Source organism: Rhincodon typus, chromosome 21 (assembly GCF_021869965.1).
Source record: "Rhincodon typus isolate 14 chromosome 21, sRhiTyp1.1, whole genome shotgun sequence".
NCBI lineage: Eukaryota > Metazoa > Chordata > Chondrichthyes > Orectolobiformes > Rhincodontidae > Rhincodon > Rhincodon typus.
Window position 1 is genome coordinate 22,181,117 of NC_063352.1, and position 27,907 is coordinate 22,209,023.

A 27,907-nucleotide genomic window follows, 5' to 3' on the forward strand; every position below is an offset into this window, starting at 1 on the left:
GGAGCAGGAGAGTCGATGTTTCCAGCTACACTCTTCATCAGGACCGATTGCATCTTCTGGCACTACAGTCAACCTTACCCCAGCTCAGAGCTTCTCTCTTTCTCCCAGACCTGCAAAAAAAAACGTCCTGAAGGGTCTAGGCCCGCATCTGCAGTTCTTGCTACCACCTAGAATGAGCGGATTTTCCTATGAAGAAAGGGTAGACATGCTAGGCCTATATCCTCTGGAGTTTTGAAGAGGTGACTTCATTGAAACATAGAAAATCTTGAGGGGTCTTAACCTGGTGGATGTGGAAAGGATGTTTCCTCTTATGGGAGAATGTAGAACTAGGAGTCATGGTTTAAAAATAAGAGATACCAATTTAAGACAGATGAGAAAAAAAGTTTCTCAGAGGGTCAAATGTATTTGGAAGTATATTGTGCAATGTTTTTAAGGCAAAGGTACATTGATTACCAAGGGATTGGAGTATTATTGGGGATATGCAGGAATGTAGAGTTGAGATTAAAATCAGATCAGCCATGATCTGATTGAATGACGGAGTAGGCTGAAAGGGCAAAGTGGCCTACACTTCATATATTGGTAGGAAAGCACCATATTCTCACTGAGATAACAAGGTGTAGAGCTGGATGAATACAGCAGGCCAAGCAGCATCAGAGGAGCAGGAAAGCTGAAGTTTCGGGTCTGGACCCTCAAAACATCAGCTTTCCTGCTCCTCTGATGCTGGTTGGCCTGCTGTGTTCATCCAACTCTACACCTTGTTATCTCAGATTCTCCAGCATCGGCAGTTCCTACTATCTCTGAATATTCTCACTGAGATATTTTTGTGTGTCAGTCTCTCTGTCTAACCATGTATGGGGATGGTTTTTGGAAGAACAAGTAGTGCTCATCTTGCTCAAAGCTATGCTACAGTACTAGTGGCTCAGATTCTTCATGCAGTACACATTATGACTAAGAGGGATAGGGATCTGCTGTAATAAATTTAACAGGCTGTTAATAAAGTATGCACTATTTTCTCTAAGTACTCCATTGCCACTTGATGGTTCCAGTTAGATTGGGACTTCTCATGGTCAGTGTGCATGTGATATTATCCTCCTACTGTATGTTGTAACTTGTATGCAATTTGCTGTCATATCACAAATAGAATTACAGGGGTGGTGATAACAGTAACTGTAAGATTGATATTCATGCAGATACCAATGCACATTTACTGTAGGTTCTTATTTTTAGGTTCTGACAATTTGGAAATGTTAAATGGAGCATCGCTTATTGATTGAAATCGTGATGATCTCACTCAAATCTAAGCACCCAGTAGTACAATGTACTGTTTTGTTATTTACTCAACTGATAGTCACTGTTTAGTAAACATTTTGCAGGCAAAGACAAAACCCTTTTGTGTGAGATATAGGACCAAGGGCCACCAATTAAGACAGGTGTTGAGAAGTTTCCTCTGGGGGTAGTCAGTCTTTAGAATTGCTTATTAAAGCTGCTTAAGGCAGTGTTATTAAGCATAATCAAGGCTGCGATAGAAAGATTTTTAATCAGCAAGGTATTTAAGGATGATGGGGATAAGGCAGGAAGGTGATGTTACGATTAGATCAGCGATGGTCTGGTTGAGTGGCAGAGCAGACAGAAGTAGCCTATTTCTGCCCCTATGTCTTATGATCCTGTGGTAGCAGGTGTGGAAATCAAACACTTCGAAATACCGACAGTTCCAGGTTTTGTTTACACTGTGTAATCTGAAGTGATCTCAATTCTTGAATCAATTTTAAATTCTTCTTGACAAACTTCCCAATGGACACAACATTCATCCCAAGTTATTAATGCATGTTGCCTCTATAACAGTGGTGCATTTACTGACTGCAAACACTGGCGAGTTGTCACAATACAATGTGTATAGAACTTCAAATAATCAAACTCATATATGCCATCACAGGTAACAAGAACAAGAACAGGTTTGAACACACCAGTGCCTAAGCAATAATACTGACGGGATACATGTCCAAAGATGGAGTTTCCTGAATTGGGACAACATTGTTCAGAGAATTCCTGCAAAAGGCTGGGTAAGGGTGAAAACATCATCAAAATATTAATCATCTTTCAAACATTTCACTGCTGCCTTTTCTTAGTAGATTAGGAGAGAAAGATATCCATTTGAGAAGCATCAAGTTAATATTTAGCTTTCCTAAGTGTCTACCCTTAATTTTAATTTTCCAACTCTTAACTTTTTTGTCCCACGCTCACATCTCCAAAGTTAATTCTCATAAAACTAGGAGCAAGGGTAGACCATCTAGCCAGTTGAGCTAATTCTACCATTCAGTAAAACCACGACTGTTCTTTAGTTTCTCTCCCACTCCCCTTGAGAGACCAAAAATTGCGTTATCTCAGCCTTAGATGTTTGTTGATTGAGTCTCCACAACCATCAGAGGTAAAGAACTCCAAAGATACATTAGCCTTAGAGTGAAGAAGTTTCTCCTCATCTTGATTGTACGTGATCATTCCCTTCTTCTGAGACTCGGATGTTCTAGATCTTGTTTGGATTTGAATGGTGGAGCAGTATCGATGGGCCAAATGGCCGCCTCCTGTTCCTATATCTTATGGCCTGACTCCACAGCTGGAAGAATCAACTTCGGTAACTACCCTTGAAGTCCATTCTAAATCTTTTAGTTTTCAATTTGATGACTTCTTTCCTGAGTTCTAGAGAATGTAGGCATAATCGACTCACCCGCTCATCATAGGACATCCCTTCCATCCCCAGGTCCAGTCAAATGAGCCATCACTCTGCCACTTCCAATGAAACTATTTCCTTGCTTAAATATGGAGACTAAAATTGCACATGGTATTTTAAAGGCAGCTTGTTGCAACACCCCATTTCTGCTGAACGAGTTTGTGGCCATACTTTCTGAAATTGTTTTATGCTGATCCGAACCCTTTCCAACTTTACCTTTTCTGATCCTTTGCTGAGCTCTGGCCCTATATCCTCTCCATTACAAAGACTGCCTGCCTCTCCCTCCGGCGTCACTTGTACCCATTCCTCAGCATGTCTAGTGCTGATGCCCTCCACCATACCTTTGTTACATCTAGACTCTCAGTTCCTATGGATTTCTGAATGGCTGGCTTCCCGTTTTCCACCATGAGCAAAGCTCCAAAACTGTGCTGAATGCTAATCCATGCCAAGTTTGTTTACCTGTGGCCTTGCTCACCAACTGACATTGGGCTACAGGTCTACCAATGCTTTGCTTTTACAGTTATCCTTGTGATTAAATTTTTCAATGGCCTTGATCCTTCCTTTTTCTTTAACTTTGCCCAGACTTGCATCTGTTCAAAGACTCTGCATTATGGTCATAAGAACCAGAAGCAGGACTAGGCTGTTCAGCCCTTGTGCCTGTTCTGTCATTCAATAAACTCATAGCTGATTTGATTTTAACATCAAGTTCACATTTCTGCCTACCCATGATTGTCTTTCAGCACCTTGCTTAACAAGATCTATTTACTTCTGTCTTAAAAATATTCAAGGACTCTGCTTCCATCACCTTTTCAAGAAGAGAGTTCTAAGGAGTCATGATCTTCTGAGGAAAGAAAATTGCCCCATCTCCGTTTTTAGTGGATGCATCCTGATTTTTAAACAGTGACTCCCAGTTTTCAATTCTCCCATAAGAGGAAACATCCTGTGGACATCTACCCAGTCAAGACCTTTCTGGAACTTGTACTGTTCAGTCAAGTGGCCTCTTAATCTTCTGAATCACAAAGGATAAAAGCTTAACAAGTCCAACCTTTAACTGGTCTTTTGTGTTTCCAGCACTTTTTGTCCCACCGTAGCTGGAATTCTCTTCCTAGAACTTCGCATCTGTCTACTGGTTTAAGGTACACTTTAAAACCGACCTCCTTGTCCTAATGTTTTGTTATATGCCTTATTATCTCGTCTCCTAGCTCAGTGTTAATTTTTACCGGGTAAGTGAACTTTGGGATGTTTTATTGTATAAAAATGTGTTCTATTAAAGTTGCATTTATGTAGTACCTCGCATGTGCTAAATCAATTTCTTCCTGTCATCACTTTAGACCTGCTAAGGACCTTCTTGTGTCTTTCAGATTTTCTTCCCATGAAATGTGATGCATGTTCACAAATCTTCTGCAAGGATCACATCAATTATGAACAGCACAAGTGTACATCGTCCTATAAAAAGGTTCTGTACCATTTTTAACTATGTGCTTTGTATGTTTTATGTGTGACAATGGAATGTATGTTCAACCTCTCGTCAAATTAATTTGAAATCTGACCTGTCCCAACTTGAATGAGGGCTGTTCGCTTTGGAATAAGTTCAGAAAATGCAAGATAAAGTTTTTGGCTATGTTTCTTTTTCAGTTTCCTCACGTTTTATTTCCTGACCCCTACTGGAGTTGCAACCATGGGTTCCAGCAGTCCTCTTGTATGTTGCCAAATGATTCTTCCTGTGAGCTAGACAGTCTGTGACTGTAGATGACATGGCAACAAAACCTGAACCTATCTACGTGCACTTTCAATACTGCTCAAGTTCAGGAATTATATGTATCCATTTTTCATGTTTTGTTTGAACTTTAGCGCTGGTTCATAAATGAAACCGCAGATCTAGCTGAAGTGTATGTTTCATTCCTAGAAATTGTTATGAGGAGATTGGGCACATAACTCGTAGAATGAGGGCAGGTTATGTTTGTCATCTCGTGTTCCCCTGATAGTTAGGGAATTTGGGGATTTTGACGCGGTCACAAAGAAAGAACACAATATATCGCCACCAATGGCTTTTGATTGAAAGGGCAGCTTTTTTTTTCACTATACTTAATGTACACTCGATTATTTCCAGGACATACAGGTACCTGTGTGCCCGCTGTGTAACACACCTGTTCCTGTCAGAAGGGGAGAAATGCCAGACATCCGGGTTGGTGAACATATTGACAGAGAGTGTAAATCTGACCCTGCTCAGAAAAAGCGTAAGGTAAGTCCATGTTTTTCCACTTTTCTTTCCCTTTCATTTTCCCATCTCAAGCTGACATATGGTGCAATGATACTGCTCGTTACCCAGTGCGATATAGAAGGTGCCATTCTTCATAAGAACATAAGAACTAGAAGTAGGAGTAGGCCGTCCGGCCCTTCGAGCCTGCTCCGCCATTCAATAAGATCATGGCTGATCTTTTCGTGGACTCAGATCCACTTACCCGCATTCTCTCCGTATCCCTTAATTCCTTTATTGTTCAAAAAAAATCTACCTTATCTTTAAAAACGTTTACTGAAGTAGCGTCAACTACTTCACTAGACAAGGAATTCCATAGATTAACAACCCTCTGGATGAAGAAGTTCCTTCTCAATTCAGTCCTAAATCTGCTCCCTCTAATCTTGAGGCTATGCCCTCTTGTCCTAGCTTCACCTGCTAGTGGAAACACCCTCGCTACTTCTATCTTATCTATTCCCTTCATAATTTTATATGTTTCTATAAGATCCCCCCTCAATCTTCTGAATTCCAATGAATATAATCCCAATCTACTCAGTCTCTCCTCATAAGCCAACCCCCTCAACTCCGGAATCAACCTAGTGAACCTCCTTTGCACCCCCTTCAGTGCCAGTACATCCTTTCTCAAGTAAGGAGACCAAAACTGCACTTCATCAGTGAGCTTGGGTCGCCTGTAAGTTGTCAGCTATGGCTCAGTTGATAACACACCCTTAGTCAAAAGTTTGTGAGATCAAGTCCCACTCCTGAGTACACAGAGATAACAAGGTGTAGAGCTGGATGAACACAGCAGGCCAAGCAGCATCAGAGGAGCAGGAAAGCTGACGTTTCGGGCCTAGACCCTTCTTCAGAAATGGGGGAGGGGAAGGGGGTTCTGAAATAAATAGGGAGAGGAGGGGAGGCGGATAGAAGATGGATAAAGGAGAAGATAGGTGGAGAGGAGACAGACGGGTCAAAAAGGTGGGGATGGAGCCAGTAAAGGTGAGTGTAGGTGGGGAGTTAGGGAGGGGATAGGTCAGTCCAGGGAGGACGGACAGGTCAAGGGGGCGGAATGGGGGTAGGGGACAGGTGGGAGGAAGGACAGGTTAGGGAGGCGGGGACAAGCTGGGATGGTTTTGGGATGCGGTTGGGGGAGGGGAGATTTTGAAGCTTGTGAAGTCCACATTGATACCATTGGGCTGCAGGGTTCCCAAGCGAAATATGAGGTGCTGTTCCTGCAACCTTCGGGTGGCGTCGTTTAGTTCGCACTGAACAACTGCACCTCCCAGTCGCGAACCATTTCAACTCCCTCTCCCGTTCCTTAGACGACACGTCCATCCTGGGCCTCCTGCAGTGCCACAACGATGCCACCCAAAGGTTGCAGGAACAGCACCTCATATTTCGCTTGGGAGCCCTGCAGCCCAATGGTATCAATGTGGACTTCACAAGCTTCAAAATCTCCCCTCCCCCAACCGCATCCCAGCTTGTCCCCGCCTCCCTAACCTGTCCTTCCTCCCACCTATCCCCTACCCCCATCTCCTACATACTAGCCTCCTCCCGCCCCCTTGACCTGTCCGTCCTCCCTGGACTGATCTATCCCCTCCCTAATTCCCCACCTACACTCGCCTTTACTGGCTCCATCCCCACCTCTTTGACCTGTCTCTCTCCTCTCCACCTATCTTCTCCTTTATCCATCTTCTATCCGCCTCCCCCTGTCGCTCTATTTATTTCAGAACGCACCCCCCCCCTTCCCCCCCCCCCTTTTTAAAGAAGAGTCTAGGCCCGAAATGTCATCTTTCCTGCTCCTCTGATGCTGCTTGGCCTGCTGTGTTCATCCAGCTCTACACCTCGTTATCTTAGATTCTCCAGCATCTGCAGTTCCTACTATCCCTGAGTACACAGTTCAAGTTGACTCATCAGTGGAGTACTGAGGAAGTTCTGCACTGTTGAAAGAGCTGTCCTTTGGGTAAGATGTCACATTGAGGTCCTGCCAACCCATTCAAGTATCTTTAAAAGGTCCACGGATATATGTAAAATCACTTGTATAAAAATTAAAGTTTGTTTAGTCATTAATCTCACTGATATTTGAGGGACTTTGCAGCAACAAACTATGGCACAGCACTTCCTGCGTTTATTGTAGTGGCCGTACCTCAAAGGTGCTTCAATGTGGAGCACTTGTAACATCATTCACAATGTAACATATTGAGATGTTGTAACATATTGAGATGTTGCAAAAAATGTCATTTAAATGTCAGTTTTTGTTATATTTTATCTTAATCCACAAAACTCTGGGGCTAATCTTGTTCTCAGTTGATGGGCACATCCTTCCGCAACAGCATACTAGATAAACAATGGAACGGGGGGAGCTGTTTTATGGTACACAGTGGTAGTGCCCTTACCCCTGGACCGGGAGGCCTGGGTTGAAGTCCCACCTGCTCCAAAAGTGTGTAATAACATCTTTGAACAGGTTGATTAGAAAAAAATAGGCAAAGAATGGAATGCAGGAATTCTGGTTGTTCGGTTTCAGTCACCCCAACCCTAAAAATCGAGGGCAGGAATTCTGCATGCCAATTAGAGCAACCCACTGTTGTCTTTTTGGATCAGCTGACATTATGCATAGCAGTGGAAAAAGCTTGCCATTTGCTGGGTTTATCTTATCCATAATGGAACTATATGTGCCAACTAAATCAGATGATCTTCCCTGGTCTGGCTGAGTTATCTTATGCTTCAGTTAGCTTGACTCCCACTCATATTAAGATGGCCAAACTAAAGCAGAACCATTTCTCCTGATTGCTTTACAACAATATGTGGATGTTCCTTGAGGACAGATTGAAACCTAATTGTGAAAAATTTGCTGTCGTCGAGTTGCCTTGTTGTGAGGCAAATATGTGACTAATCCTCATTCGGGTGAGTTATCAGTGGCCAAAACTAATATCTGTCTTGTCTGTATGTTTCAGCATTATACCAGCTGATGTATTTTGTGTATCCTGTGTGCAAATGTATGTGTAACTGCAATAACATTTCCAAAATGGTGCTGATGAATCAGCAAATGTATACTTTGCTTTCCAACTGTGACTCACTCTTGTGAAACCTGGATCTCTCTCATCAACCAGAGGGACTGAGAACGGGTACTTGCCCCTAATTTGTAGTGTCTTTCCACTAGAGTTATATTGGTAAGATGGGTGTAAGTCATTTGCTCACAAAAGCGATAGATGTGAAGGTATCCAAAATAAACTAAAAGCTGGGTACAATTTAGGGTGATGGGGGTTAGTTAGGAGGAGAAGAGAAACAGTAAGTTTAAAATATGCATTAACCTTTCTTCTCAATCTCCAGCTTCTCAGCCTAAATCATTCTAGTGATGTTAGGTTTTTGGACATCTTGAGTTTGAATACCAGAGCTGACCTTTCTGTTCTTGGGCTTTTACTCTCCAAATGCCAAATCAAAAAAATCTTTATCCTGCGAAGCAAAAAGTCCCATTGTTTATTTCAGCATGCTGGCTTTCGATTGTAGCCATTGCTGCCATTTTGTACTGAGGATCAGCTGTGTATTCTGTGTAGTCAGGAGCAGTTGTGATCTCCTGCTAATTCAGTTGTCTCACAAATGAATGTGTTTCAGATTTTTACAAACAGGTGCTCGAAGACTGGGTGCAAACAGAAAGAGATGATCAAAGTGACATGTGACCAATGTCACTTAAACTTCTGCTTAAAGCATAGACACCCTTTGGATCATGAATGCAAGGCTGATGGGCAACGTCTCTCCAAAGCAGGGTAAGGAAATGCAAAGCAAAGCTTTTGCCAATACCATGCTTCAGTGGAGAAAGGAATACTGGTAATCCTGTGAAGTGGTGTTTGTTGTGCTCCCAAATATAGTTTAAATGCTTGCAGGCATTATAATGCAAAATTTATACACCGTGTCTTTCCTCATCAAATGAACTGTTGATCTGGTATGAGGGAACAAGAGTTATCAGGGGTAACTAAAAGAAATACATTTTTTTTGAGGGTGCTTAAGACTTCTTAAGAGCTAGCTTTTCCATTCTCAATAACTTTTGTATTAGTTGATGCAATCAGATAATAACATTGCTGTCTGTATTGGTGTAGATCCTTTTAAGATTTCCCTCTTTAGATAGGGTAGCTCAAATACCAGATACTCTGTGTGTATGTAAAAACCCTGTGGGAGGGTGTGTATATGTGATAAATATTTTAACTTGAAATGCATTAGAAAGGTGTTTTTCTTAATTTATTATAAATAAGTCTCCAATGCTCAGTTTCCAAAATGAAAATTCTAACTCCTTGGCAGAAGATAACTTATTGAAAATGAGAGATAGTAAGAACTACCAATGCTGGAGTCAGAGATAACACAGCGTGGAGCTGGAGGAACACAGCTGGCCAGGCAGCATCAGAGGAGCGGGGAAGCTGATGTTTCGGGTTGGGACCCTTCTTCAGAAAAAAAGGGATTCTTCTGATGAAGGGTCCTGACCCGAAACGTCTACTTTCCTGCTCCTTTTGATGCTGCCTGGCCTGCTGTGTTCCTCCAGCTCCATACTATTATTGAAAATGAGTCTTTCATTTCCAGTGCCTTTAAAACAAAAAATTGTCAACAATTGGCACTCTCCAGCATTCTTTAGTTTTTTTTCTCTCAATTTTAAATTTTTTCCTTCTTTGCTCCCTTGTATCTGTTTGAATTGAGCATTGACAAAAATCAGTGCATTGACCTCCAAAGGTCCAAATATGATACAAAGGAAGTACACATCAATTAATTCTGCAACATCAAGCTAACCACAGATAATGAATGGTTTAATTCAGTCATTTTTTCCCAAGCTAATGCACCGTCTCATGATCATTCATGAAATATAGATTAGAACCACTTAAGTCAGAAGCATCCCAGTTACTTTAGAGATACACACTTATAGAGGTACTTAAATGGCTAACAAACCTCAAATGCTATACTATTTATGATGGACAACAAAATCTTACACAAATGTAGAAACTGGCAGAAATATGCTAACAGTCTGAAATCATAGAATGTTACATTGGAGGAGGAGGCAATTTGGTCTGTCATTACCTGTGCCAGCTCTTTGAGAAAGAGCTACAAACTTTAGTCTCTGTTCCTCCTTACTCTTTCACCGTGGCCCGACAAGGTTTTCTCTCTTTTTACCCAATTCCTCAAACTCATTATTAATGAATTGTTAAGGATCTTATGTTAAAGCCAGAAGCTAAATTTAAGTAAGCTTAAACCTTATGGCCCAGACCAAACCCCCTCAAAATATATTAAGAAGATAGCCTAGATCCTAACTTTTTCTTCTTTCCAAAGCAAATGCAAAGCGTTGCATTCCGGATGCAATTGGCTTGGTCAAACTACCAGATTTTAAGTTAAACACACTTTATTTATACACTACAGTTAAAATACAACAACAGAAAGAAGAAATTGGAATAGCTTAACTTATTGGAACGCTTAACAGAATAATAGTTATTTTACTACTAAATAGTAACTATTCCAATATAGTAACATCCCATAAACACACCCTGGACAAAGGCAAATTCAGGAAAATAGATTGTCTCACAGGCTAATCTTCAGTCCAGGCGCCTCTGCCTTAAAACCTCTCTTCAAATTAAAAATCAGGTCAAAATACTCCTCTTAAAGCCATAATATTATCGCGCATTCAATTTAAGTAAAATATAAAAATAAAAGCTTGGCAAAAATTCACTAGCGCCATTGTAGGCAGTAGCACCATCATTAATTCACCAAGCACCCACACCTTCCATGAGATTGAATGTTGCCTGTACCACTCTTAATTTCCCTCAGTTTGATGCAGTAAATCTTCCAAGCAGCCACATTTCTGAATGTAGCAATACTCCTGCTATGCATTGCCAGTCACAATCAATTGTTCTCTTGAGAATGTCTCTGCAGACTAAGGTCTAGATGTTGTTTAAAGAAACTGAGTGCCACACGGTAGAGTTCATTCAGATGACTGCTGTTTCTCCAGCTACTTCTGTTGCTGCTGCTATTTCACTTCCTTCACCCACATCCGTGATTTTGTACTGTCCATCCCCTCAACCTGAGTTAGGACCCAGACCTAACTCAAGCACTGCAGCTGCTGACCTTGGATGAGTTTTGTTGAGTGAGGCCTGTTGCTGCTAGTTGCTATCCTGTTGTCCCTCATCTTGGTGGTTGTGGGGGTGTGCTCAACATGTTAGAGACAATGGGACCATCTAGAATAACCACTCTAACTCCCCAATCACAGGTTCCCTCTATCCTGTCTTTGTTTTTCTAATGATAGATTCTGTCTCTTGAGGTAGCAAGAGTGGCTGAGAACAAACCTGTGATTGGACGAGCTGAGGCAGTGAGCATTGGAGATACAGAATCTGAAATTGAAGCAGCAGTTTTTCACATTGTGTATCTCATGAACTTGGGTAAAATTTCTCTCGACTGTCATACCATCAGTGATTTGCATGGACTTTTGAGGGTGAATTTGCTTATTGCCCCCTATCCCTTAACACTTTTTGTCCCCGAGATCTGCTGTTAATAATTACTTGACAGTTGCTAAGAGATGCGTAGTTAGGGTTGGAATTGTTTCTGCTAAAAGTATACCCTTTTCTCTTTAAATTACGATCTTATCTTTTAGCTCTGCTGCATGACAATTCTAGGTTTGTTTTAATCTCCCATTCAGAGTTTTTGCTTTTCTCTTGGACTCGATGAGTAACTCAGGTTATGAGGTGATGTAGTTAAATCGATTTCAATTGGCAACAGCTCTAAAAGGTGTTACCCTCAGAAATGCCATCTCTTAGCAATGGTTCAGTTAATCTAGAAACATAGCAGTATCTATTTAGTAAGGACTTATTTTGTCATTTGACTCAGTAGCTTCATGTTGAATCTTTTTATTGTATTGTTTCCTTTGGCTACTCTGTTACAGCTTGGGTGTGTACATCGAGTTAGTGTATCATATTGCATCAGATCTTTGTTGAAGCAAGAATATTTGGTTTTAGTATACAGTGTCCAAACATAATGGTGTTTGCCATCTCTTTTATGCCATGGACTGCATCAGAAACCATTATTCTGCCATAAATAATCAAAGCCAAATTGATTGTTACTTTCCAAAAAGAACTGGGTAATTATTTCAATAACAAACCACACAGGAAGAAAATTAGGGGAAACGTATGGAAAACATCAGCCTAAGAGGCTTGAAATTCTTCACTGGGTGAGTGGGAGCGCAAATGCTGGAAGATCTGTTTTTATGAGAGCTGAAATCTTTTTGTATGTTGTGAATATCTTCGTGAAATGGGGTCAGGCTGTAGATCCCTGGCATTGAATTACACAATTCAGTCTGCAGTTTTATTGTGAAATGTATCTCTCCATATACAGTGACTACTTACACCAAAAAAGAAATGACATTCATATTTCGTGCTGTTTGGCACCTGTATTCTGACTTCTAACAAGGGTTCTAGTTGAAGCTAAAGCAGCAATTGTGACAACTGAATTTTTAATGTGCTAAGTACTGTAAATGTTATTTTGACTTATTTTTATTGTTTTATTGGTAAGTCACACTGCTTAAATAACATGGATGCAGTTTAATTGAAAAATTCTGATACTGGATTATTTTACAATCAATCTATAATTTGCAGTAAGGTATTTTGTATGCGTCAGGACTCTAGAATGCTTCTGTTAAACTGCATGGAAAATTCATGTTTTATCATGGTCCTTGTCTCATTAACCTATGCAAATCACAAAGAAAGTGAAAAAAGATTTTAATTACCCTCTTCAGATACGTTATGACCCACCTCGGAGATAGGTAGGATCTGAGTCCGGACTTCCTGGCCCAGAGGTGGAGACGCTATAACTGTCAAATAAGCACAGCTCTTGAAGCAATGACACAACATTCGACTTGTTTTCTGAAATTGCATACTCTGAATGAATGTGAATAGATTAGCGTAGTTTCAAAACTGTTTACAATGAAGCAATCATTGAAAAATTTGAATCTAATTGTCTTTGTAATGTATAGGTTGTTTGACAGTCCTTTCTGATCTTGTAATGATATCATTTATAGAGGTCTAGATTTTACGCTTAGGTGTAAGTGTGTTGGAGTTTTGCATGTTAACCTGTTGATTGTTGTGATGGTCTTTCATGCTCTATTCTTCAAACTTATTTTTGTGTCTTATGCACATTTGGAATATTGTGCAACTCCTTGTGTTGGCTTCTGTTCCTCAATGTTGCTCCTTCAGTGTTGAGCCTTCGTAGGATCTAGGCTCACTACATACTTTTCATACGTCTACGGGTAGCCAAGTTCCCTGTGTGGGATCTGTGAATCTGACCTACTATCCTGCACACTGATTAGGCAGTTCCGCACCTGAATTTCAGTCATGCACCGTTTTCATGCTGCCTTGTTTATCGAGAAGTTTGTCCTGTGTCTCTGAGAAATCCGACAGGTGATGGCTCAGCAAAGTTGTCTTAACCCCCCACCTAAACATGATCTCTGTTAGTGACGGTGAGCCTCCATTGAAAACAGTGCTTCCCGTAATTCTCTTGCTGGCTGTGCAGGCCTCTGAGGGTCCATGCACAGCAGCAACTTCTGGCGCCACCCATTGCAAAACCTTGGAGCAGCTCTATCTGTGTGTGTGTGCTGCTTAAAGGGAACATTGGTTGACAGGCGTAGCTGTGAGGTGTAACAGAGCAATACAAAAATCTTGTTTTGTCACCCTGAACTTTATAATTGCTTTATCAATGCAAACCATTCGATTTGGAGTAACGTGGAGAGGCTGTCCATGGTTTTTGCCCCATTGAGACACACGTTCTTGAAAGATCTGCCTGTATACTGTAACCTATTTTCACGTATCATCTCTTCAGCTATAACAACGGGACTGACTATTGTATTCATTATGTCTGTCGTAGACGGCTCGAAACTTTAATTGACAATTATAAATTCGGTAAAGTAGTCAGTGGCTGGAATGAAAGGTCATCACCATATATAGTAACTAAATGTGTAGTGGCTGTGGGCCAAGGGACTAATGGAATCTCAAGAGGGTGTAGAGGTTCTTTGTGTTGCTATGGTTGGTGGCTCTGGCATGACTGGCATCCTCATTGTCTTCACTGCCATTGTTAATCCCTGACCAATGCCATGCTCTTGTCCCTGAGGTAGTTGTGTCAATATCTTCTGTCAAAGTGCTTTTGAGTACACACTCTTTCCCTTTAAACATTTTGCCTCTTGAGATACCTAGTTTGTGTCTTACAGCTAAAAGTGTGTGTGTGTGTGGGACCTCTTTTATCACATCAGGCTATCTTTCTGTGAATTATTAGTTGTTCCGGAAGGTGGCTACATTTGTGCTGATCAAGATTTATCCGATTGACCTTCCACATAACTGCCCATACTGTCCGTTTGTAAGACAAAGGGATTTTCTGTATTCTTATTAAAATTTGGCACTCTACTCAATGTGTTCGAGGTAACCATTTTGATACTAAGTTTGTAGCAGATATTCAAGTCTTGGCCTTGTACTTTTACCAAAAGTCTAGGTGGTTTGTACCAAATAATTTTCAGTGCTCCCATATCGCCTTTGGTTTTAAGTGAGTGCTTGCCAGTCTTTTTTCCAGACATATGATATTACCAGTGAAAGATGCTTCTGTTTGATTTCATCTGCAGTGTTACACTTTCATTATGTTCCTCTTCGCCTTCTGGTCAGAAGTTCTTTTACTCTAAAGCCTTACCCTGGTCAGACTTGCTGCTAACTGCAAGAATATGATTGCATTTATACAGGTCTCTGGTGCATCCCCTGTTGTTGCTCTCAGTACACTGCACCTACTTGTGTTTGATCACATCCTTTTGCTTGCATGACTTACAAATATCTTGACGTGTAGGACATGTTTGATGCAACAGCCTGCACTTTGCACACCCTGATTGCTTTCTGCATCCTAGCTATTGTGCCACTTGTGATGATTGCATTTAATGCTTGCAGATGTCGTTGTCTGGCTATAAAGACTTTTTATTCTCTGCCATTCTTAAGCAATGTGTCAGTGTTGTGAGAGATAGTGGGAAATGCCGATGCTGGAGAATCTGAGATAACCAGGTGTAGAGCTGGATGAACACAGCAGGCCAAGCAGCATCAGAGGAGCAGGAAAGCTGACATTTCGGGTCTGGACCCTTCTTCATAATCTCATCCCTCACACCGCCTCCCCACAATAATAACCAAAGCAGAATCCCCTTCCCCTCCCCCATTTCTGAAGAAGGGTCCAGATCCGAAACGTCAGTTTTCCTGCTCCTCTGATGCTGCTTGGCCTGCTGTGTTCATCCAGCTCTACACCTTGTTATGTCAATGTCGTGACTTTTTTTTAACAAGAGGTCCTTTTTGAAAATTTTGACAGACATTGAAGATTTGACTAGCTTTGTTATCCACCAGACTCCTTTACCTCTGAAAACTCAGTCCTTGCCTTGTCACTGACAAACGGATTAGTTGACCCTTATGACTATTTCCTGTAAGACACCAGCTCTAGACAATGAATTTTAAAGTTTACTTAAATATGAAGCTGATCTTCTAGCATTTCCCTTGGCTTGGGATTTCCCTGGTCGTCTTAAGACAGGCCTGAATTGTTGACTTGATGCATTTCCAGTGACCATCTTCATTTTTTTACCTGATTCTGTAATTGCTAAATCTGAAAAGCATAGTTCTATTCTTTCTTTAAAGAACTGATTTTAATAGGATGTATGTGGCTTTCCAGTTCATGCTAGAGAATTTGATAGTCCACTTTCATATTCCTGTCTTTGCAAATGCTGTTCACGACTAGGAGATTTATAGCAGTCTTGTTGCAATAAGGTTACCATGTGTGGAGATTCAGCAATGCAGGTACTGTGTTTCTTTTGCTTTCTTAAGTTTAGTTGCAGCCAACAGCTTTTAAATGAAGCACTGAATTTCTGTCATTATTTTGGTTTGTGCTGGGTCCTGGTGTAAGTGTAATTTCAGCAGTACATCAACTCTGTCTGAGGCCTTTTTCAGCGGTTTTCAAAGTGGATCACTATATTGTTTTATAAGAGAAATCACTGCTGATTACCCTGTTATATTTCTTGTGTTACTTGTAAGCAGCGCAGAGTAAGTTGCACAGATTAGTTTACTTGAAACTTTCATAGAGGTCTATGTAACAGCTCGGATTAAACTGGCAGTTATAGATAAAGGTTGTTTCTGATTTCTAGCTTGCTCCTGCCAGAATGCATGTGACTAAGTGTTAAAGCAACATGGCTCTAAGAGCAATAACACTGTAATTTAACTTTTTTGTTTTTAAAGTAATGCTGCAATTATGAGAGCGCAGGGGACTTCGAAATCCAATGCAACGCCATCTACAAGCAAAGAGGCATCTAACAGTCGGCTGAATGGACTTAATGCAGCAGTACACTCGCATTATAATAGGTATGGTCAACAGACTGCGTACTGAATTGACTGAGGTTGATTACTTTTTAGCTGGGTATGAAAAACAAAGAATATGGAACCAAAGTGGATACAGATAAACCATAATGAATTTGAATAGCAAAGCATGTTTGAGGGGCTGAATGACCAACTCCTGTTCAGGTTCGCACCTGTAGGAAACATTTGTTTGTGCAGCCTCAGCAGTTATTCACTTGTTTGTAAAGGAGGAGTGTTGTAAGTGAGCCACTTATTTTCCTTTCTCTGTGGAAAGAGGTTTTGAAATCTGAATGACCATCTTGCTGTTTGCAGTCCCACCTTTACCTGCCTGAGAGAACTCCAGCATTATGCTCCTAGGCCTTGAATGTCTAACAGACTGCAAATGATCCGGATGTATTTAGAAACTATTACTTCTTATTGTAAACGCTTTAACAATGTGATACCATAAGCTAGACCAAGTAGAGAGATTTAAGTTTAATTCATTTCTACATCAATAACATTCTACAGCCATAGGATTTGTGTCGCTCATCTGATTCCTTCTGATTCCCAATTTTAACCACTCCAACGTTGACAGACTTGTCTTGTGTTACATGGGTTCTCAACTCTGGGACTACCCTTTCATTTGCTATTATGATTCTTTTTAAAACTAATTTGGCCAAGGTTTCCTAATATCTCTGATATCAAATTTTGTCAATTCTCTTGTAAAGTGTATTTGGACGTTTTACTATATTCTTGTGGCTAACTGAAATAAACAGCCAGGCTACTGAATGACCAGAAAAACGATACTGGATCATTGCTGTTCCAGGTGGAAACAGTTCAGCCTGTTTTTTTTAGGCCATACTCAGTCATCTTCAAAGATCTTCAATCTTGCCTCTGAGTCACAAGGTGCCAAGTTCAAGTCCCACTCCAAGGCCTGAACGCACAAATCTGGGCTGACATTCCAGTAAAGTACTGAGGGAGGAATGCGCATTTGGAGTTGCCACGTTTCAGGTGACACGTTAAACTGAGGCCTCATCGGCCAGCTTGGATGCATGTGGACCATCCTATGTCACGACTTCGAAGAAGAGCATTGAAATTATCCCTGGTGCCCTGGTCAATATTTATCTCTCAATCAACATAAAGTTTATTAGGTTATTATCCTATTTTGCTGAGTGCAAGCTGGCTGCCACTCTTCCTACTTTAAAAGTGACTATACTTTAAAAAAAAAAATAAGTACTTCGTGGCTGTGAAGTATTTTGAGATGTCAGTTGTGAAAAGCACTTTCTAAATGCAGATTTTTTTTTACATTTAAATTTCTTCACAAAATATTGGGGAACAAACTTGTAGCAATATGTGCTTCTCATTCCTCATATCAACATCATTTCCCTATAGATAAATAATTAATGGGCTTAACCAAATATTGTCACTTATTTGCCTGCTAAATGATGTTTCCAGTATCCTGGAATACTTTCTCTTCACTTTTTTTCCCATCTACCTTCACATAATGGGAATGATGACCAATGGGTTCTTCCGGTATCTTTTCAAATTCAATGCCTATTGTGCAGACAATTCTGTATTTTGAATGCGGTTGCTGGATCATAGGATATTTTGTTCAAAGTCATGCAGAGTTCATACGTTTGCATGTGCCTAATAGGCTGCTGACTGTTATTTGTCTTGTGGTACTGTATCTCACATTCCACCCTTTCCCAGTTAAAGAATATTGAAGAGTATTTATGGACTTACAACTGCAATCCTATCTTACGTCAACTGTTCATCACAGATCAAGCTTGGGACTTACCAGAATGGTCTGACTTGGTCCTGCAATAGATATAATGACCAGGGAGAATTTACAGAGGCGACACTGGGTCACGTCTGAAGTTAGTAGATGTCACTTTTGGAAACCAGTTGCCTTTGAGATGAGAAATTGATTGATTCTTGTTTTTGTTTTAATCACAGTAACCCACCAAGATCATCACAGAGACCTGTCCCTCCATCTGCATCCCTGCAAGGAGGATTGGTAAGTCCGAAGCAGTGTGCGATTAACTTTTTAAAGCAATGAGAGCAGGAAGTTTGTGTTCTGGTGATATCCGGACTGGGTACATTTTGTTGGATAACTGTTGCTTAAAGAGAAAATTGGTGGAAATCAATTGAAAGATATTCAGAAACTTCTGAACTTTACTGAACAGCATCACTGGCCCCAATACATTTCCTTGTAGCGCCTGGCAAGAACATGATTCTCACGTTGGAAATGTAGGTGCAACCTGAATCAATAGTGTGTATTTAGGTAAAAATATATGCCACACTTTATCAGTACAGTGGAGTTTTAAAAGACCTAGTATCAGTTTTGGCAACCAGAAAAATCCACAGCAAGACCCCTTCTTGAAATATGCTCACACTCCCAAAACATTAACTTTTCCACCTGAAGATACTGATCTGTGTCTCTATTTTATTCCTGAACCTTGGCATGCTTGTTGATGTCAGGTGAAATTGCAGTGGGTTTGAATCTGATATTAGGTGGGAACTTCAATTTCTAGGCTATATCCTAATCTGGTGGATCTCTTTGAAAATGCCTCTGTAAGCGTGTCCTAACAATGAGCTGAACTATTTCCACCTGGAACAGGAATAACCCAGTATTGTTTTGTGCTTAGTCATTCAGTAGCCTGGCTGTTTATGTTAGCTAGCCAAGGACATTATGAAAATGAGCTGCTACAAACCCTTCAAATTATACTCAGAATAACAGCTACATGTGAATAAATAGCTTCTTTGTAACACAAGTGCTTGGCTATTTTATGGGTATATGTAGTCCCTTATTAATTTATATGGTGCCAGGACTACTTTAAATCAGAACACTGAAAAGGCATGGACAATTGTGTCACAGGTAGTTTTAAAATCTGCTATGAGGAAGTGTACATGTGCAATCGATCCTTGAAACTAGCACAGCCTTAGCAGTATCCAGCTTAATTTACATAGTGAGCCCTGTTTGCAAGAGTGCCCTTTAAGTTGTCTCACGAAGCAAATTAACTGGCATTAGATACAGTTGCATGCCAAGGCCTGCCTCAGACAGGAGTTTCTCTCCTAATTGTCGATTGTCAGAAAAACCCATCTGGGTCAGTAGTGTCCTTTTAGGGAAGGAAACTGTCATCCTTACCTAGTCTGGCCTACATGTGAACTCCAGACCCACAGCAATGTGGTTGACTCTTAACGACCCTTTGGACAATTAGGGATAGAAAATAAATGCTGGCCTGGTCAGTGACGTCCTCATCCTGTGAATGAATATTAAAAACAAAAGTGACTCCAAGTAGTAGCAATCATCAGCTGTATTTGCAGATATGGGCATGTATGTAAGATTTGCTGCCACAGGTCAGGCTGTGGACAGATGAACCTCCGTCCAGTTGTGCAGGCCAGCATTGTGCTTTCATTGTTACTGACCTTTCTCAATTTTCCCCAGACATCAATGGAGATCAAAGCAGATTGCAAAATTTGTGCTAACTGCATGTATATAATATGCACAGTTCAATGGTCACTGGATCAGCCCCACAGTACAAGTAAATTGGGAAAATAATGGAATTGACTTGTAAGCAGTTTTATAATTCATATGGCTTTGAAAACTCCAGCAGTAAATGCAGACCTTTTTTTTTAAGTACTTGCCTTAATAAAGAAATTCAGTTCTGATTCACCTATAATTATGATGTAGCTGTAGAAATTGCATGGAATACCATGCACTAAATCTGTATCTCAGTAATAAAGTAAACTAGTGTTATTGTGAGTGAATTTTTTTCTTTTTTGGAAGAGTGAAGAGCAAGCCCTGCAAAGAGCTTTGGAGAGATCATTGGCTGAAACTTCAAGGAATGCACCTCCCAGGTAAAAAGCAAAGCTCTGGGGGCTTTTTGAGATCTATAACTGCCCACCTCTTGGGAATTTTAATTGATGAGAGTTATAGAAAGTTTTGGTTTAGGCTTATTCATAAAGCTGTCAGGTTCTGTTTCTCAATTTCATCTTATTCATAATTAAATGTAGAAGTCTATGCTATGGTTCTGCTGGTGATTGCTTTCTTCAGGGCACGTGGCATTTACCTATATTAGCCTAGATGGAGTTTGAGGCTATTGGTCTGTGGGAGCATCACAGCTAAATGTGGCCCTGCCAGTTCCCTGCATTTGGAATAAAGCGATATGTTTTCTAAAAAGGTTATTGATGTCATGCTTATCGCAAAGAGCTTCTTTTCCCTCACTTGTTTGACCTAGAGGTATTGCTAGCACTCATTGCACTCTGATCATTGTCTTATTGAGCTGAATTGGCACTTTAGCCTAACTGAAGTCTTCGTAGTTTGATGACTTCGTTAAACATAAATACTCCACTCAAAATAAGCTATCAGAGAGACAGTGTAGTTGGTTTCTGGAGCAGCCAGGGTCCCCTGCATTTGGCGTCTGGAGCCCTGTGGTTCATTCTCATTGTAAAGCTGCAGCTTTAATCATCAGCAAGTTCAGTGTCCTTTGTCAGTGGGTTGCAGCTGTGAAAACGTGTACCAGGAATGTTAAACAGCAACGTTTATCTTGTGTAGCCTCAACGGATGCAAAGACAAATTTGCAGGGAACTAAAATGACATGACAAGTTGCAACAACTAGAACGAAAGTCAGCAAAAGGATAAAGATGCAACAGTGATAAGTCTAGCCTGTGATGCTGTAATATTCCTTATTGCATGGCCTACAATGTTTGTGGCTCTATCTGTGATCGTTTTATAGATGTATAATTCCATGTTTATCTTGGCATTTATTTGTGGATTGATAAGCTGGTACAGCTCAACTACATCCACGTCCTTACTTTTAAGATTGGAAACCGTAGAAGCAAAATAGTAATATGCTGCCCAATATCCATAAAGCAAAGGGAAAGAGCCTGTGGTTTTAATGGAGCGTTTGTACACTGCAGTTTTTAGTCTATCTCACGCATTTGAAACCAGGAGCTTGTTATATAGCTTTGAACCTGGGTCCCGTCACATTGCTCCAGCATGTTCAAATAAACCTCAAACAGAATGCAGTGTAGGATTGTGGACTTGACTTAAAGTCAATGAAATGTAATTTTGTCAACCATGAAGCAAAGCTATGACTTTGTAGTTTATGGGATGGACAAGAGGCGGAATTCAAACAGAAGGTGAAGAGCTGTTTCAGTCAGTAACTGATATTTTTGGTTGACGCTGCAATGAAGTTAAACTGTACACCTGTGTTCAATGGAATTCAGTCTTGTTGGTCGAAAGTATGGGAACCCAGTACACTGCATTCTGAAAGGCCAGAATGTAACTTCTTTGGAATATCCAAGTGAGTAGTTGAGCCCAGAAAGGAAAGAATCCTATTCCCTAGTTTTGTATTTTCCATTGAACACTAAGTTGAATGTCTCCAAGGAAGGAGGAGTTGGAGAGGAAACGATGGCCTAGTGGTATTATCACTGGGCTATTAATCCAGAGACCCGGGTAATATTCTGGCAACCCAGGTTCGAATCTCGCCAAGGCAGATGGTAGAATTTGAATTCAATAAAAAATAAATCTGGTATTAAAAGTCTAATGACAATCATTAATCCATTGTCAATTGTCAGGAAAAAAAAACCCATCCGGTCCACCAATAGCCTTCAGGGAAGGAAACTGCCATCCTTGTCCGGTCTACATATTAGTCTGGACCCACAGCAATGTGGTTGACTCTTAACTGCCCTCTGGGCAACTAAGGATGGGCAATAAATGCTGCCTAGCCAGTGAAACTCTCATCCTGTAAATGAGTAAAAAAGGACATCTAGACCTAGATATTCTGATAGCTAGATAATTGTTTCTGAAGCATAGTTGGGAGTTGCACTTGGGGATCCTTTCGCCACTGCTGGATTCTGACACCCCCAGTGTCTCAATATCTCCCACCCACCCCGACCAACCTTAAACATTCCCATGACTTTCCTTGCCCCTGGCACCCTAATCTCTCATAACTTTACGTACTCCTTAATTCACAACAGTTGTCAAATTGCCTGGGATGCTGGGCCTTTAAAGACTAGAGTATGGCAGCTGATTGCCGTGTAAAAGGGGGTGTGGTTTGTCTTCCCCTGTCTGTTCTGTGCTACGTGGGACCTGTCAAAATAGAGGTTCAACTCCACATTTCTAAAGGAAGCCTGATGAAAGTCTTTTGTCAGAAATGTGGAGCATTCATTGTGTTAGAATGAATGGAGTGAGATTGCCACTCCTTCGAAAATGCTTGAGTTTTTTCTACCTTGTGCCCTAGCTATGTATCTCCAGCTGACTGCTTTAATGGACACTGTATCCAGCAATGGTTTGTTCCCTTAGCTGGAACAGGCTTGTAAAGAAGATAAGGCTGAAGCCACCTTGCTTCGGCTGTTTGTTATGATTTTCAGTGATTCTACAGCCACTCAAATTCAGATATTCTTTGCAATATGTGAACTTCAGCTTTTGTAACAAAAGTACAGCTTAAACACCCAAATGATCAATTGGAGCAAAAAGTCTGTTTCTGTGCTATAAATTCTATGTAAGGTGTTTATATTCCGGCTGATATCAAGAGACGAGTGTTACGTTCAGTATTTGGTCGGAATCTGACAATTGTTAGCTTTGATTGCAATGTTTTCTTTTTCATGTAAAGGTGATTTAATTCTACATTTTCTCCCCCAATCTTGTCTGTCCTATAATTAGCCATGCGGAGCAGGAAGACTTGGCCCTGGCCCGGGCTATTGCAGCCAGCGAAGAAGAATTCCGTAGGCAACAGCAGCAGGTAACTTCGGGCTGAAGGAATGCATGGTAACTTTGCAGATGTCTCTTAACACAAATTATCCTAATGTCCTCTATTATTGTAGTTGCAACGAACAGATTTTTTTAGGCCACTTTCATTTTTAAATGTAATTCAGTAGTTTTTCTATTCTTTTAAATTAAAATCATGGGCTCTATGTAATTGGGAGAACTGATTTTGAATTACTGAGCATTTGCGACTGCTAAATTTATAAGGTAATGTGGGCAGTATCACTAAAACACTCAATTGGTTGCCTTAATGACTGGATCAGGCCTCTGCCACAATTGGACTCTTAATTCCTACCCAATTCTCCTATTATGTAATTGGTAACCACGGTTTGAACAAAAATAATCCCAAACAAATCTTGAAGTTAATTACTTTTTAAAAGGCTCTGATTGAGACTCGGGCCACATTTAAAAACATTGATGGAAGGGGGTGCAAAATATGAAGGCTCTTTCTTTTTGTGCGTGTAAAGCATGAAAGGATTTCCTGCTAAGCTGCCCCAGCTGCCTGTCAACTGCGTCTGATAACTCTCTGACATCAATGAAATTCACTGAAGCGTTAAATTAATAAAATCACGGAGTCTAGTTTGAATTTCAGATGACTTCAGGAGCAGGCAAATTTTAACTTTCAATTCTTCTCTCATTCTCTATATATAATGGGGACAGAGAGCTCTTAGAGATGGGGGTTTATCAGAGCGCCTTGTGTTCCATTGACATTTCTTTTGTAGAATGCCCTACTTCAATATTTGAAATGCCCCTCTCTCTCTGTACCCACTGCAACATTGTGAGCAATGGAACAACTGTACGAGTCCACCCCATTCAAATTCTCCCATTATCTTTCTATCTGAGGAGGATTCTTTATCAAAAATCTCAAATGAACATATGTTACCTGTCATGCTGATGTTTGTTGATGTTTACTTTTCACGTGTCTACAGGTAATTGGTAACATAATGTTGCGGTCCTGGTCTTGGCTAGAGCTATTTTTTAATAAAAGAACATAACTCTTGCCCGGTGGCTAATTTGGACCGCTGAGACAGAGGGTTCATATAGGTCCAAGTCTCACTGGAGACTTGGATACAGAATGAAGGCCAACGTTGTCAACTGAAGGAGTGCTGCACTGTTGGAGGTTCCATCTTCAGTTGAGATGTTAAACTACTTGCCTACTTTCTGTTGGGTTGACACAAAAGATCCCATTGGCTCTATGAATGACAGTTAATTCCCCTGTACTGTTTCTGTATCTTAGTAACCTTGCTATGTCTTGCCCTATATGATTTGATAGCCAAGAGATAATTAGAAAAACAGTATGGGAATATTAATTAGTTGGAGAAGTTTAGGTAAAATAATTTATTTGCAATTAGCAAAAGCAAAGTCATTAACAAAAATGAGCCAAGTCCAATGGTTTGATCTCAGAGTTGAGCAATATTACAAAGTATCTCATGCAGCAGGAAACCTGAGCAAATTAGAAATGTTTGACATATGGGAACAGGGAAGTTAGGGATTCCTGTTCTACGCTTTCTGGATTTGGAGCAGCTCTTCACAGATAAATGGGCGAGTATATTGCCCAGCATGTTAATTTTCCATGCTCTTTCTGCTCATGGATGCTGACTTTTTCTTTTATTTTCAGACACAGCAACGAAGTTCCAGGTCCTTGCCTTGTAAACTGTCCTGACTCTGGCAATCTGACTTTGTAATACTACCTTGTTTTCGATTTCTTAATCCATGTCCTTGGCGCTGAACCATGCTTCCTGTGGGGGGGTGATGGAAAAATCAAGCTTCCGGTTTAAGGAAATAAATACCCTTTGCTCAGTGAATGCTCCTATAACTCTTATGATTGTATGATTCTATTAACAAATCAAAGCTTTTCTGTTGTATTCTTGTAAATTTATAAGCACAGGCAATTGAATAATGCAAAGCTGAACATTATGTATAGCGTAAGAGTGCACAAGGTGCAGCTGTTCTATTTAATCATGCGCTACGTATGGTATTTGATTTGTTTCTAAGAATAAAATATTTAAAAATTGCTGTGTAAATGAATTTGTAGTCAATAGGATCTTTTATCTAAGAAGTTCCGTATAAAGAAAGGACACGGTGCACCCCATGCTTTCTGGCTGGAAGATGGGCTCCTAATCTTAGCTCCCAAAGTGTCCATTTTATATACACAAATGAATGTCGAAAGCATTTCACCTCAGGACATTGCAAGAAGTGCAATCCAGCCCTTATTCCACACGTGCTTCCCGGGCTGGTGATGGTCAGTTCTTGACAATGGTCTTGAGTAAGAATCTTGGTTAACTTCACTGCCCTACTAACTTGTCACTGAGTGGGAATTGAACATGGATCCTTTTGGTATCAGTCTTCTACCATCTTGGGCATCGTAGGAGTTGATGAGAGATTAGGTATAAAATTGCACTCTGGGTGACACCCAGGAATGGGTTACAGTTTACCCTTGTAGCACTCTTGTGTTTACACCTTCTACCCAAAAATTGATATTGCTATCATAACTCTGTCCCAGTTCTTTTTAACTTAACACTGTGCTGTGTTCTTTTTCTATTTGCAGTTTTTTTTTCTGGCAGCACTTCTGGGTATTTCAGAGGATGAAATTTAATAGTATTGTGTTTAAAAAAAATCTTCAAAGAAAGCACTTCCCAGATTGATTTATCCAATTAACTTTATCAGTAAAGTTTCATTTGAAACCTGTTAAAGTTGGATCATCTGAATAGTCACATCTGCGATCTCCACTCTTGACAGAAGTGAAATTGTTTGAATTTTTCTGTATGTTAAATTGAATTGTTTAACTACAGCTTCAAGTGTACTGATTTTTTGATTGCATTTGTTTAAGTAAATGTTTCTATATTCATGGTGAGAGAACCTTCCTTCACTATCACTTTGGTTATTTAATTTTGTACTGGAATGATGTTCCCATTTTCAATTATTTAAAAATTGGGTGAACTAGTTTCTTCCCATTTGGTAGGTGTGCCTTTTAGCTATTGTCATTAATTTGAACAAAATGGAATGCTAGTGACTGGTGAAGTCACTATATGGGTAGTAAACCATTAACGATAGTAACCTATTACAATTTGTGAAATGTTATTGATGCGTCTTAGTTATGGATTACTAAACTGATTCATTTAATGTGACCGACTCACTTATTTTGACCAACAGCTTCTGTTAAACCCAGACTGATAAAAGAACAAATTTTCATTTCTGGGGGTATCTTCTGGGGGTTACGTTGAGCATTCTTAGTATTTCTCAGCAATGTTTCGATATTCAAAAAAGAGCTATTTATTTTTGAGTACATCAAGAGATCACTCAATTTAAATGCTATTGATCATGGCATAATATTGGTTAGGACATATGGAATATTTCTAATCTTTAATCTTGTATGTCCAAAGCCTGTCCACTGTTTGTGATGGAATATTCCCCACCTGACTGGATAAATGCAGCTTCAGCAGCACTCAAAGCCTAGTTTCATCCAGGACAAAGCAGTTTGCTTGATCGGTTTCACATTCTCAACCATTCGTTCCCTCCACCACCAGTGCATATGATCAGCACTTGTATCATCTACTAGATGCACTGCAGAAATTCACCCAGTCTCCTGAAAGAGCATCTCCTGAATCTACAAATCTACCACCTAGAAAATCAAGTGCAACAGATACATGTGACCTGAAACTATCTTGCCATTCCTTCACTGTTGCTGAGTCAACATCCTGGACCTCCCTCCCTTTTAGCATTGTGGATCTGCTGGCACCGAGTGGACTGCAGTGATTCAAGAAGGCAGCTCATCACTGCCTTCTCAAGGGCATTAGAAATGGACACTAAAATCAACAAAGCATTCATTCTCTGAATGAAGGAAAATATCCACGTGCAGCCTTAATTAATGGCTTCCCTTAAAGAACTTTTCTGACCATGTGGCATGTTTACATTCCTTCACAGGAATGTTGGCCTGTATTGTAGTTTACTTCCATGATAGGATTGAACCCAGTCACCCTTTCCATGTCCAAATGTTACTACTGAGTCTTGTAATTTGGGAAGAGTAGGCCCATTCAGGTCCATTTTGCATTGCACCTAGACTTCTCAAAAGTAATTCACACAATGTTAGCAATGCTGTCTTTAGCATGAAGATTAATCCTATTCTATCATTCCCAAAACCCTTGATGACATTACACAATGTTTAGACAAATATAATAGAATGATTTAAGTTATCCATATTAGATCTCAAAAGTGAAATGAGTTGTCATTGTAATGTAAGAATCTACAGCAAATTTGCACAGAGGAAGATCACATAAACTGCAATAAGATGTTGAACAAATAATCTATTAATATAATGACCGAGGTATAAATGTTGGTCTTGGCCACCAGGATGAATTGATTTCTTTTGAATAGTAGCCATAGTATACCTAAGAAAGTAGGCAGAATCTTAGTTTAATATTTCATCCAAACTACAACACTTGAATCAGCTTAAATTTTTTGCCTGATGGTATCAATGGATGATCAAGTGACTGAAAAATAGCAAATGGAATTTAATCCAGAGAAGTGTAAGGTCATTTATTGAAGTATCTAAGATCTTGAGGCAACTGGATATGGTAGAAACTGGGAGGAACAGATCCTCTTGTGGTGGTGTTGTTGGAGACAAACTAAGACAGGTGGGGATTTTCTTTTTCGAATGTGGAATTCTCTTCTGAAGATAGTTGTGGACCAATAAATTCAAATTTATTCTAGGCTTGATTTTGATTTTTGATGGACAAGGGAATCCAGGGATTAGAGGTGCAGACATGAAGCTGTAACTAAGATCACAGCCGGACCATCAATGATCTTATTGAATGGAGGTGCAG

The 27,907-nt window shown here is 40.2% G+C and overlaps 1 protein-coding gene across 4 annotated transcripts in view; it reads left to right on the forward strand.

The window, feature by feature from the left end:
* zfand2a (zinc finger, AN1-type domain 2A) overlaps positions 1-25,932 on the forward strand; it is a 50,353-nt gene extending 24,421 nt beyond the window's left edge. For 3 of the 4 annotated variants that reach the window (XM_048609433.1, XM_048609432.1, XM_048609434.1), the window contains 9 exons: positions 1,934-2,060; positions 4,087-4,181; positions 4,836-4,967; positions 8,571-8,722; positions 16,217-16,339; positions 18,269-18,329; positions 20,103-20,173; positions 22,983-23,061; positions 24,703-25,932. In XM_048609433.1, coding sequence (XP_048465390.1) covers positions 2,006-2,060; positions 4,087-4,181; positions 4,836-4,967; positions 8,571-8,722; positions 16,217-16,339; positions 18,269-18,329; positions 20,103-20,173; positions 22,983-23,061; positions 24,703-24,747 — 813 coding nt within the window. In that variant the 5' untranslated portion in view covers positions 1,934-2,005 and the 3' untranslated portion in view covers positions 24,748-25,932. Of the gene's footprint in view, positions 1-1,933; positions 2,061-4,086; positions 4,182-4,835; positions 4,968-8,570; positions 8,723-16,216; positions 16,340-18,268; positions 18,330-20,102; positions 20,174-22,982; positions 23,088-24,702 lie in introns of all 4 variants that reach the window. The other variant, XM_048609435.1, reaches the window with a different exon arrangement.
* The last annotated feature ends 1,975 nt before the right edge of the window (positions 25,933-27,907 follow it).